Consider the following 13,549-nt stretch of genomic DNA (forward strand, 5'->3'; position numbering starts at 1 on the left):
TCCTACTACATTTCACATTCATTAATCACCGTTAGATAAAGACCAAATGAACATACACAGAGGCTAGAAACAGCACAAGAGTCACTTAGCTGTTTCCCATGACAGAATAGAATTCAAACATTGGTTTTGCACTCAAGAACACAAACATAAAAATTCCGTAACTGCACTACGTATGGGAAATCAAAACAAACCTTACCTTAATTAAAGCAGCATTTTTAGTAAAAAGTCAGGCTACGCTAGTACAACGTGACAGGAACCGTGCCATCCTCCTTCAGCAGACTTTTCCAAATGCCCCTGTGTTCAACTAAGTCTAACTCCGCTCTGTTTTGTTTCCCCAAGAGGACCCATTCAGCACCATGTGCTCCTTTTCAGCTGTCAATAAACAGAAGCGGTGAATTCCCCAGCGCTTCACAAAGCTGGTTAGGCATAGCCATTCATTTCTTCAGGAAAACAGGGCATTGATTTCAGCAAATTCCCAGGGAGCAGCTACAACAAAGAGATCAAAGACCCACCTCCTTTCCTGCGTGGCCAAGGCTGAGAGGAGCAGCAACAGGTTTCCCCCAAGAGCGGGCTCAAACCCCACCGACCACCGCGTGTTCCATTCACACCAGTTGCCTTCCTACGTTCCTGGGACAGCCCCCGGTGCTAACCGTGACAAACCCTTACATTCAGGCAGCATAATATACTGCATGCTAGTTCATCCAAGGATAAAAAGAAAAACAAGCTCCAAGGGATGTCCCTTGCTTCCCCGACTGGTTGAGCCTCAGCAGCCAACAGGCATTTTATAAATTTCTCTCTATTTTTAACATTAGCTTCTCCATCTAAAACAGAGAAACACTTGCTACCTCAAATCCATCGTGCTGAGACTTCACTGGGATGTTAGCTTTTTCAGTTATTTCCATAAGCCTGAAGACTTAGCGGGTGAAGTTTGAGGTCCAGTGCCGCTGTCCTTGCATTGTGCAGCCATGACATTTTCTTTGTGCAATTTACCGCAGACTGCAGCATTTTTTTCCTAGAAATCTAAGGGGGTTTGTTCTGTTGGGTTTTTTTTTCCTTTTTAATTATACATCTAGTTTTCATTAATGTGACCCAGAACGAGATTGTTAATCCTATAATCTGACCTTGTATTGAACCAAGCATTAGTGAAGGATGATGCTGTGGCCAAGATTAGGGACGGGATGGTTAGGCTATATGTCCACTACTAAACAGTTAAGAGCCAGAGACTGTTCCCTGGTGCTGAGACTACCTGGCATCAACTCCATGTGTCCAAATGTGCCTCACCTCCTTCCCTTTTCCTCAAGAAACAGTTGGTTACATCCAAATTCCTTGCCTGGAACAGAGGCTGGTGGATGTTACCTCCAAAACACATCTCAGTGTTGCTTGTTAGCATGACCACTACTAAACTCATGGCCTGGCTCTTTACTATTTATATAAAAACAGACATAGAGTCACTTCACATCTGTACAGATTCACCATTTTATTCTTTAGCATTCTCCTGTACACTGATATTTCTCTAAGGCACTATCTGGCTGTCACAAACCGCACAGGCATGTGTACTCCCACCAGCTGGAAACTGGAAAATCCCCTCAGCTCTGGTACTGCCTCGAGGCTGTTCATTTATCTCCAAGTGAGAAGACAAACTTCTGTCCCTCTGGCATGACGAAGTATCACAGGTCCTGCCACAGCACGAGCGGTACAATACTGAGAAGACCAGGGACAGGTGACAGGGATCAGCTGCACAGAAGACAGCTGAGGACACAAGGAAATACAAAACTGCAGAATTACCTAAGTTGCAAGAGCCCTGTGGAGACCAACCAGCTCAGACTTGTTGAAAGCAGAAAGCGGACCCTTAGATTAGCCGTTATCCAGGCCTCTGTCAAGCCATATCTCCAATACTTCCAGTGTGGGAAATTCCACCACTTCCCTGGGCAGCCTATTCCAATGACTACTCAATCCTACGGTGAAGATGTCCCTTACATCCAGGACCAACTCCCCTGAAGCATCTTGTGGCTATCACCTCTTGTCCCGTCAACAGCACATGCTTGGGGAAAGAGTGTTTCCACCTTCTTCTCCATAGCCACCATTTTTCTACTGGAAGACCATGTCTAGATCCCTTTGAACCTTCTCCAGGCTGAACACACACAACTCCTTCAGCCTCTACTCAGGTAAAAACTTCTCTAACCCACTGATCATAAGAGCATGAGAGGCACTGACATCGAGCTGTAGAGAGAAAAATGAAACTGCTGGGGCATAAATTAGCTAGAATAGTCAAAGCAGCTTAAACACCTGAATACAGCTGAGGAGTCCAGAGTGATTTTGACCAGGACCACTGTACAGCCACCCTGCCCTCTCTCAGCATTTCATTCATGAAAGCGGTTTTGCCTGTTATATACGATCAGTCAGGCATATTGCATTCCTCATTTTAAAGTTTTCCCTGTATCCAAATGCCACTCAAGCACACCTCCAAATTGCCAGTTAGCAGATAAAGCTCAAAAAATGCACTTTCACAAAGAACTTGAAGTACAGCTATTACCTCCATGGATAACTGTTATCTCCCAGTAAATCACTGCTATTTTGATATGTATTAACTGATTATTATTGACCAAAAGAAAATTTTTTTCTTTGTTCTTCTGAGGAAGTATTGGAAACTGATAAAATAGGTTTCTGAAATTCCCCTCCCTTACACTGCACAGTGTATAGTTGGGCAGCCCTCAGAGGTAATGATAATGAATGGCAGCTGAGGCACTGGAGAGACTCCAGAAGAAGGCATGTAGATCAGATCAATAAATACGGAAAATGTGCTTAATGCTGCAGAAAGCTTAGGTTGGAGCTAGAGCATGTGAGCATCAGGAGATCTGAGCAGTAGTTTTTAGCAGTAGTTACAACAGCAAAGTATAGGAATATGCTGCTTGTATCTTCTTTGCTGTTGAAAAAGAAGGTTGGATAATCATGATGAGGAGTGAGATTTGGATGTGACTTGGATAATGATGTCTTGGAAACACAGGAGTTAAACTCACAAAATGATTAAAATACCACAAGCGCATCACTCAGTAGTCATCTGGGATGGTATTTGTTCCAAAGATAGATAAAACATTTTAGATAGAATTGTAATTTTTTAAGTCTCAATGAACCAGTCTGTTCTTATATATGGGCCAGATTTTTACAATTTCACTCATATTAAGTCATGCCTTACTCCAAGAATAATCCCGTTGATTATAATGGTAATATTGTTCCACAGACCTCTCAGAAGAAACGCAAATATAAAAGCAGACTTTATACTTTAAAAAAGACATTAATCACGAGCACATCTGGGAATCTGATAAAAACATATGGTACAAAAAATCACTGTGGCATGATAGAAATGTACTTACATAGCAGGTCTGTGGACATGTTTACAGATGAGGCAAAGGAAACCTATATAAAATAAATGAAAAAAGAAAAATCAGTTCTCTGAACTAGCACTATTCATGTTTAAACCTCATGCTACTTATCACATGCATAGTTTTTTAGTTCTTTAGGAAATTAGGAGACCACATCTAGAGAAATCTATCAAGGAAGAATTACAATTACAAAAAGCACAGCAGAAAAGCGCTATTGCACAGGTTGGCTCTTCCTTCCCACTCCTTTTGCCCATACTGACAGAGCTGCCTTCTCCTGGAGTCTGGAAGAAATTGGCCCACGACACTGCCATCTACCTGCTGACCCTCAAGGCATTAAAGGTGCTTAGCAGTACAGGCAGGTCACTTTGCACTCCCAACAGTCTTCCTAGGACATGGTCAAAGGACTGTGCTGCAGAAGATTTGCCCCAGAGAAGAAGGCACTATGAAGAGGATATCCATATATCACCAAAGTGTTTTTCTCCATAGGCCGCCAAATCCTGAGAAATTTTCTCTTTTTTCTCCCTGTACAGTCCTCTGATGAGGCAGCATTAGCAGCAGCAACCCATCGTCCAGTCCCTGGGTAGTACAGAGAGTCTACAGACCAAGAAGGAACATCTCCATGAGGGCATTCCAGTCACTGCAACACAAGCCGCTTGCAGAACTACGGAGCAGCAGGTGCATCAACACAAGGAACTGCTCCTCTTCTAGCAGTCAGTCTCTCAGGACATAATCTCTGACAGGGTGAAGACAAGTACAGCAAGGTGCATTTGCAGAGGCAAGGGAGCTGAAGCAGAACTACAAGTTCCTTCAGAAGCTGTCCCAGCTCTTCCCATTACCCTCAACACGGACTCAGAACTGCCTGTCCTCCTAGCTGCATGAAACCAACACTGTAAATCGCTCTCCTGTTTCAAGGTCAGCCCTGTGGTGCATGAGGGCACCTCTTGCGCAGCGTACCGCCCCACAACCAAGACAGCTCCAACACCCGCAGAGTCATGCTAGTCACTTATATTGTGCCAACCAGGCACAGCACCTGGTGGTTTCTGGCCACATCAATGGCTTCTCAGCCTAAACTTAGGTGGTTGGCCAGAGGCCACGCTGGCCTCAGCTGAACAATCCCATTGGCCAAACTTCTGTGGTTTTACTCCTTGTAAACCATACCGATGTACCACACTGACTTTTATATGAAGTGTTACAGGTATATCAGCCAAATTTCCTGTGCTGCCCACAGCCAAGAGAAGCTGTTCGTGGCTACTCTTAAATACTGTCCTTATTCACTCATAAATGGGCAGTAGAGGAGGAGGAGCACAGTGGGGGAAGCTTCCCATACATGAAAATTGCAGCCCTGAAAATTTGAGGCAAAGCCTTACAAGGTTCATTCAGGCTTTCAGGTAGGAGGAAATTAGCTTATGTGTTTAGGTTGAATGGGACTCGATGGGTTAACAGTCTATGGATAGCAAAACTGTGATTACAATCACATTGGATAACTAAAAGTTCAATGCTTTGTGGTGGTGAAAACTGGTTATGCACCGGTTAAAGGAAGCAAGGATGGGTTCTGCACTGCCTATCAGAAAGCGCATGTTGCAGAGTACATTTGAGTAGAAGCCAGGATTTTAGGTTTTATTTTCCTTAGTTGTTCCACCATTGCCACAAATTTACAGACTATGCATTTTGTGTTTCAGAAGTGACCACAGTGGGCACACTGTGGGCACGTGTGACTTGGAATCGTACACATGATGGCGGTGGGATTGCCCAAGGACGTCCACGGTCCACAGCAGGAAAAGACAATGTCTATTACCCTTTCTGTTCTGATGCAGAGGACATGGAACTAATGAAATCAGACAGCCAGGTTTCAGGTATAGTCCATCAGGAAGACGTATGTGAGGATCAGGGTTGCTGCTGCACCACAGGAAAGGTGACTCCCACAAGGAAATGCACAACAAGGGAAACCAGCCTGTATAGGATTTGGACTGTTCATGATGCACTTGAGACACCAGTGAAGGCTGCCTTGTTTACCAGGGACTCACACTGAGAGGCACAAAGGCTCCACTTTCTGCTCCTCCTGTACCCGGAAAAAAACTATCATGACACCTGGCTAAAATTTCTGAATTAAGTTCTCATCTGAAGTTCTGTATCCACTGCAGGTCAGATTTCTAGGAAGACAGAAACATAGGATCATAGAATGGCTTGAGTTGAAAGGGATCTTGAAGATCATTTAATTCTAACCCCCCTGCCATGGACAGGGACACCTCCCACTAGATCAAGCTGCTCAAGGCACCATCCAACTACTAGGGATGGGGCATCCACAACGACCCTGGGCAACCCGTGCCAGTGCCTCACCACTCTCATGGTGAAGAAATTCTTCCTTATGTCTAATCTAAATCTGCCCTTCTTCAGGTTATACCCATTGCCCCTAGTCCTGTCACTACAAGCCTTCGTAAACCGTCCCTCCCCAGCTTTCTTGTACTGGAAGACTGCTAAAAGGTCTCCTCGGAGCCTTCACTTCTCCAGTCTGAACAACACCAACTCTCTCAGCCTGTCCTTGTATGGGAAGTGCTCCAGTCCTCTGATCATCCTTGTAGCCCTACGCTGGACCTGTTCCAACAGTCCCACATACTTCTTCTGTTAAGGATCCCAGAACTGGACACAATACTCTAGATGAGGTCTCACAAGAGTGGAATAGAGGGGGAGAATTGCCTCCCTCGACCTGCTGGCCACGCTTCTTTTGATGATGCAGCCTAGAATATGGTTGGCCTTCTGGGCTATGAGCATGCCTTGCTGGCTTGTGTTGAGCTTTTCATCAATCCGCACCTCCAAGTCCTTCTCTGCAGGGCTGCTTTCAATCACATCATCCCCCATCCTGTACTGAAACCGCGGATTGCCCCTGACCCAGGTGTTGGACCTTGCACTTAGCCTTGTTGAACCTCATGAAGTTCACACAGGCTCTCATGAAGTTCAACACGACAGTTTTACTAACCAGCGCTTGCTACACTGGTCCTGAAGCTCACCTTCACCAGAGACAACAAACTCCATGGCAAGGGAATATAGGAACTACTCCATGAGGGACCTTTGCAACATCTGCAATGTAAGACTGACAGCAGCTAGTTTTAACTAGCTGTTCAAGACAGCTGTCCTGCATGTGATGCCATAGCACTGTCATATGGGTTCATGTGACAGAGCTTTTCTGCTGACTCTCTTCCAGAAGAGGTACATGTACCTTCCCTGGCATCATGCCCCAGAAAGCCAGTGGAAAAGCAGGCAGTGAAGGGGAAGAGACAGAAATGGCAGCAACAGGAAAAGATTTCACACTGCCACACTGACGCTGTGGGTAATACCCTTATGGTGCATCGTGACGCCATCTGTGGATGACAAGAGAACATACTGTCTGCTAAAGAGACCTATGCCATGCAGAGACAAAGACTTGGATAACAGCTTTTAAATTATGAATCCATTATGAGTGGAAACACATCTGTTCTGCACCAGTTAGCATCTACCCCCCCTCAGGCCCTCAGGTTATTACAGGATTCCTTACACTGCTTTCCTCACAAAAACAACATCAAATCCCAATGACAATTGTTAGCACAGGCATAGTCTTTCTAAGGATCTTATATTATATGGCTCAAAAATGCACCCCAGCTCCATGCTGCCTGCCAAAAAGATGCATTAGTTAACCACGCACCAGAAGACACTTCCCCTGATGCTGTGAAGTCATCTGACCACCTTACTTGTGTTTCTGAAAAGGGGATGCTGCTATACTTCATATACTGAAAGACCATCCAAGACAATTCATCTAAAGCTTCACAACAGCCTCATGTAGATGACATTATCATCTAAGTATCTTTTACCATATTTTAACTAAGTAAATGTAAAATGCAAGTAAAAGCATTTTTTTCAAGACATCTATGGTAAGTAATATGGTTGCAGATGTCTTTAAAACACACAAGCAAAGATGTGACAGGAAAACCACATTTAACCTACTTACACTGAGATTAAATCAGGAAGGACTCTTCCTCCATTACAGAAATCCGTTGCTGGCGTTTAACTTTCAGCATACCTCATGCCTCAGGTTGCATCCGTCAGAAGACAGGAGACAATGCATATATTACACTACATTAGCATTCCACTGGTGTCTCCGCTTGTTCACTTTTGGCTACTGCTAGTGCTCGCGCTGGGCTAACTGCATTTCTGCTGGCATAGTTTATCTCCTCCCAAATTCATGAACGGGAAGGAAAATTATAATGATACAGAAATGATATAAGTGTTAGTGGAATACTAACAGGGAAAAACTAATAAGCAAGACCAAAATTTCCATGCAGAGAAATCTATGTAGATTTTCTGAAGTTTTTGTTAGCCCTACATGCACATCCACAATCAGGACTTGGTACAGGCTAAGTACAACTCATCAAACACCTCCAGCAGTGAAATTCTGTGCATTTTGTACCTACCACATGTAGACTCCCTCACTGGAGGAAACATGAAATTATAAACCACTTTACAACCTATTTAAAACAGCATCCACTCCTACTTTTACAAAATTATACTTTTTTTTCAAATAACAGAATTATTTTATAATTATAAAACAGAATAATTCTTTTGACATCATAACATTTTTCTTCATGTACTGGATTCCACAACTTCCCCTTGATTAAGAAAAGAACTTGAGTAGTACAACACAAACACTTGTGTTCCTGATCCAGAAGTCGGGCTCGCTGATATTGCATAAGTTCTTCAAATGTAAGACTTATTTGCTAATGTAAAATACAATGAAAACCCAAAGTTACATATGGAATATGTCTCTCTTCTACAAGAGACTATGCAGATGTAAAACAAAGGTGCACAAAATTATCAGGCAGACTGTGAGTGGATGAAAGTCATCCACCCAAGGATATCTTTTCTCTAATGTGTTTACTAAGAATATTTTGTATGCCTTCATGAAAATTGTTTTGAAGTATGTATATACACACAATTGCTATTCAAATACATACACTAGTCCGGCTGCTGAAGGAAATTTTATAAATATATACACATCTCTACAGAATAAATGCCTTGGTATGTGCACAATCAAGAGCCCTGTCATTTTCTAGTGACTTCATGAGGTCAGGCAATAAGATATCTATTGACTTTGATACTTTTTCGATCAGTTGGCTATTATTTTTGTGTTAATTGAGTGTTAAATTTGAATATATAAAAAAGTCCTGGCTCTCCACTTCCTGTACCAAGCAGTCAATGTTCTAACCTGCTCACAATAACCTTAACATGTAGCATTATCAAATATAGTCCACACATACAACAAATCTATTTAAGTTTATTTTCAGTTTAAAGCAAAACCCACCAATTTGCATTAAAAGGAAATCCATTTTATATCCTGTATTCTGATATCAGAAGCACAAAGATCAACAAACCCCACTCCTCGTTTCTAAGTCTTTCCTGTTCTGAAATATGGCATTTCTCTCATCATAATTTTCCTAGTCTTGTATCACTTCATGTTGGTCTATTTTGGTTTGCAAAAGACCTTTGTCCATCTCCAGTGCCCTGATAACAGAAGAAATGCTATTAAATAGTATTTTTGAAAAGTAATAGTAACAAAAGGGAGACAAATCCCTAGGGAATGATACCAAACGGCATCCCATGCCAGCCTGCCTTACTGAGTGCTGCTGTTGTTTGGCTTTGCAAAGTACTCAGCATTTTGACTGCAATCCAGCAAAGCATTTCTGTGTTATGTCTTTCCATCACTGACTTGCAGGGAACTATTTGAACATGTGAAGACAAACCTATACTTCATATTTTGCTGGGTCAGGGTCAAGGCACCAGTCATCCTTCTGGATTCTTGTTTTGCTACAAGAATTGGTTAAAATAAGCTTTAAAAAAAAAAAATCTTAAAAGCCTCCGTTTTAAAAAGCCTCAAGACCCAGGAACATTCCTAAAATAATTTGCATTCCACAGCAAAACCATTTCCATTTCAATGAGCCTGTGGAGAGGACTCTGGTCTACTCACTGAAACTCAGGAACTGAAATGGCAAAAAAAAAACACCGAACCCACTTGTACGAGGTCACATGAAAAAGCGCTTTTTCCTGTTCTCCCTCAATACCTTGGCTAAACTCTTTTCATCACTTCAGGCCTGCATCCCAACATTTATTTTAGGAAGGGCACTGCCACTTCTCTCCTCTGGATGGGCTTGTGCCAGGGAGATTTCCTTTTCCTTCCCTGCATCCTTCTCAGGCAGCCTACTCCAAAGAGTCAACAAGTCTCCTGTGGCTGCAAATAAGTTTTTATGAAAACCTTGGCTTTAACACTCTCTCCTTTCATAAGCTCACTACAAATAAAACTCATTACCAGCCATCAGCTTTCCAAATGCCGTGAGCTAAATCCACAGTGGAGACACAGGTACTGTTGCATGGAGCAACAGCTGCTCCAGTGACCAGAGAGAGGGATACACATTTATTTAGCCACTACTTCAGTAACAACACTAAATTTCAGGAAATCATAAAAATGGATTTGTCATCCAGAAGCCAATGCCTTACCTCACACCTCTTGGGAACGACTATGATAATTTAAAAGGCAGAGATTATGGTAAAAAAATCTTACATTATGATAATCTAAAACCTCCCAGCCTCAGTTGCTCACACATTTTGCACACACCTACAACATCATCAAGATGCATCATTGCAATAACGTAATGCAGCGTGTAATGTTGCTACTATATTATTTAAATATTGATATTAAAATCATTTGGTCAAATTTCACTTTCAGATTATTGCTCTCAGTTTTTAGCAGCTTTAAATTTCAACACTGTGAAATGACTGATTCAGGAACTAGTAAAACTGAGGAAGTTTTACCTGCTAAAGGACTTCAGGTGGAGAATATTGGTATTTTTAGAGGTACTTTAGATTCAAGATATGAACTTAACAGTGACTGTACCAGGTTTAACAGCTTTGTCTCTTTAGTTGCTTCATAGAAGCTGGGTGTCTCTATACATACATTATGTATCAAAGCATAATTAATGCTCTTCCATAATATGTTCCACTGTTTGTTAACAGCATCTTGGGTACTACAAATGTTTTCTTTCCTCTGTCCACTCCTAAAGGCCTCAGACAGGAATTGCTTGAGCTGTATGAAGGAAGCAATAGTAACACTAATACATCCTTAAAACTCAAACTGAAGCATAAGGAAAGAGTTTTCACCAAGAACTTAATACTCACAAGCCTTGTACTGGATAACAGCTGCCTGACACATCTTTCAGATTTTCTGGCAACAGCAACCAGATTTGCCAGTACCAAACTAAGCAGCAAAATCACTGATATCTTTTCACTTCTGTTTGCACACGTGGACTGGCTGGAGTAGGATACTGCATGAAAAATGCCATCTACCACTTCATTTGGTACAGATGCAAGGGACAATTATTCAAACTAATTTACTGAAACTGAGCCATTACATTATCGGGGAATAATTCTGTTGGAACTAAACTGCAACTTGAGGAATGATTTCTTATTGCCTTTTCTTAAGGGGTATATTAGTTTTAGGGGTTATGTTTTCATAGTAGTGCTTAGAATGGCTACAGTACAGAACTGATATCCAAGTCCTCCAAATGCAACAAATATACTTGATTAAGGAAAGCAACAGGCATTCCCAAATATTACTCTGCTATTTCCTTGATTTTTCCTTTCATTATGAAGCCATATGACAACTCCAAAACGCAACAATTGTGTCTCACAGGTTAATGTTGAATAAATGTAGCTATAGATGCAGATTCAACACAATGAATCACCACTCACATTCAGAAGAATAACCTGTTTCTCTAATAAAGGAGAGTGAAAAAAGTTGCTCCCCACTGCCGACTAAACATCAGTTGAATCTCTTGTTCTCCCACACTGACAGCTTGTAACAGAGAGTTATAACCACATTCCTGCCTTTTTGAGGTCTGGACTGGAAGCCTTCTGGGTAATCGTGTGGTATAGAAACCTCTTGGGATCCTGTACCAGTTCTTGCATGTTACTCAAACAGTAAGCCAAAAAATATGGCATTACATGCACAGTGTTGGTGCTTGTTTAAAATTTCATCCTGCAAAGTAACGTAGTTCTACCCTTTTCTCCAGCAAAACTGAAACTTGGATAGATTACAGGAGACTGGCTGTTGTCTACACAAGCTGCTTTTTTTCACTGTAGCAGAATGCAAAAGGAATTATGACAACAGAATAACAAGGCCAATACTGAAGAGCCCTGTAGAGACTAGTAAAGGAATAGTTCAGTGACTACCTCAACAGAATGAAAAAAACCCACTTAGGAACAAGTGACCACTAATTCCTATATCAAGACTACATTAGGAACTTGAAATTTGGCACACCATAGATTGATGAATGCAAAGTGCAGGCAAATATTAAATATACCTTGTACTTCAGCAGTTCAACATTTTTGTTACAGTCATTTATCCGTATGCCATTTTATCAGAAATAGTCTTGGAATCCATTTAACTTCTCCTAAGGCTCTAGCCACAGAGGCAAAGAACACCATGTCTTCATTTAGGGGTTATCCTGATATAGAAAAGCTTGTTACAATAATGTAGAAAAAACCCTGTGACCTCTAACCTTTCACTAAAAGTTCACCAAGAGGTCATTTGTCCTTATTTCTTCACCCAGTTGTATGACCTCTTCAACTTTGACATTTGAAACATCCATTCAGTATGGTTCAGTGAGTTAATGAAAAATAACCCCAAACAACTCAGACATTTGACATTTGCACCCCAAGTTACCAGAAGGTCATTTTAAGTAATTTATAAAACCTACATGAACATACTCTATCAGATGTTCATATGGGATGTGAGGTCTGCAAGTGGAAGAACTTAGGGTTACCTCAAAGTGTTCACTATTCAATACTTCCATGATTTCAGTTAACAAACTAGTGAAGTGTATTTTTCTTATTGCACCATGACATTATAGTCTCCAATTACAAAGTTAATAACCTATTACAAAGTTAATAACAAAATCCAAAAGATCTCTAATAAATGGTTGCTCATAACTTGTTAACCAGATCTGCATTGGGAGAATCAGTGTGATTCAAGAGTCAGTTCTCTGTTGGGACAAACCAAAGGCACAGGTCGCGCTTTCCACAAAAATGCTGTTTTAAGTTGTCCTATAAACTCCACTGATTGAATTTCTGAAGAACATCCTTGTCAAAATAAATGAAATTAAAGTTATAATTTAAGGCAAATTAAGACTTTGGGACACAAATATATTATTAGAAGTACAACAGCAATGTTAGCATCTAAGTAGATGCGCGCATCTAAGTAGATTTTTGCTGTCAGGGTGGAATCTAATTTTTAAAATCATAGCCTGACTCTGAGTTTTTCAAAACTAGATGATAAATCAGGTCATCAGTGGAAATCACTGACCACAAAGTCAATTCAGAGACTTACATAGTCAAAAAATGAGTGAACTTGACTAGAAATAACTTTAAAAGTAATATATCTATATGTAACTATTTTGTAAACTGTTTTACTGATTTGGGAATAAAATATTTAAAATAACCTTATTTTCACAATTGGTTTGCCATTAGTTTAAGAAGTCTGCACTATTTTTTTGTAATGTTCTATTTCAAAATGATTTTAAAACATTTATATTTTTACTGCTGATAAAGGCAGTATGAAAAACTTCGCAAACATCTAACAGTTTTTCTTTTTAAAAGGACAGAGACTCACAACTGCTTCTCAACTGAGTGACTTTGATGACCTCTTAAGACCCTCTTACACTCTCTGCAACTCAGTATTTCATCTTCAGTACAGATCCAGAGATTTGTAAATATTTGCCTGTATGGGTGCTAAGGCCTGCAAAGACTGAAGTGTTATGAGATTCAGGCTTCAACACTGACAAATCACTGAAACTCTAAGAACAACTTACAGAAAAAAAATCACAGCCTGCTCTTTTCTTTTAGAGTAAGATATAGAGTGAAAACCAACTTATTCACTGATTTATCCTTGGGTTTTTTCTTCCTTGTTGATCTCTCTGTTTTGGTCAGGGTAGTCTCTCTTCACTTTATTCAATTAAATTCTTGAAAACCAGGGTACATTTTATTAATTAAAATCCTCCACATACCTTAGCAGACTCAGTGAAAAATCTGTACAGCAAATTCACGCATTCAAAAGGGAGATGATTTCATCTATCACTCCCACTAAGAATATT

General features: G+C 40.9%; 1 protein-coding gene across 1 annotated transcript in view; it reads right to left on the bottom strand.

Annotated features, from left to right (window-relative positions):
• Positions 1-13,549, bottom strand: part of PLAGL1 (PLAG1 like zinc finger 1) — a 45,700-nt gene that overhangs the window by 25,066 nt on the left and 7,085 nt on the right. The window contains exon 2 of the mRNA XM_054061810.1: positions 3,372-3,414. Coding sequence (XP_053917785.1) covers positions 3,372-3,390 — 19 coding nt within the window. The 5' untranslated portion in view covers positions 3,391-3,414. The remainder of the gene's footprint in view (positions 1-3,371; positions 3,415-13,549) is intronic.

This window comes from Cuculus canorus, chromosome 3 (genome assembly GCF_017976375.1).
Source record: "Cuculus canorus isolate bCucCan1 chromosome 3, bCucCan1.pri, whole genome shotgun sequence".
NCBI lineage: Eukaryota > Metazoa > Chordata > Aves > Cuculiformes > Cuculidae > Cuculus > Cuculus canorus.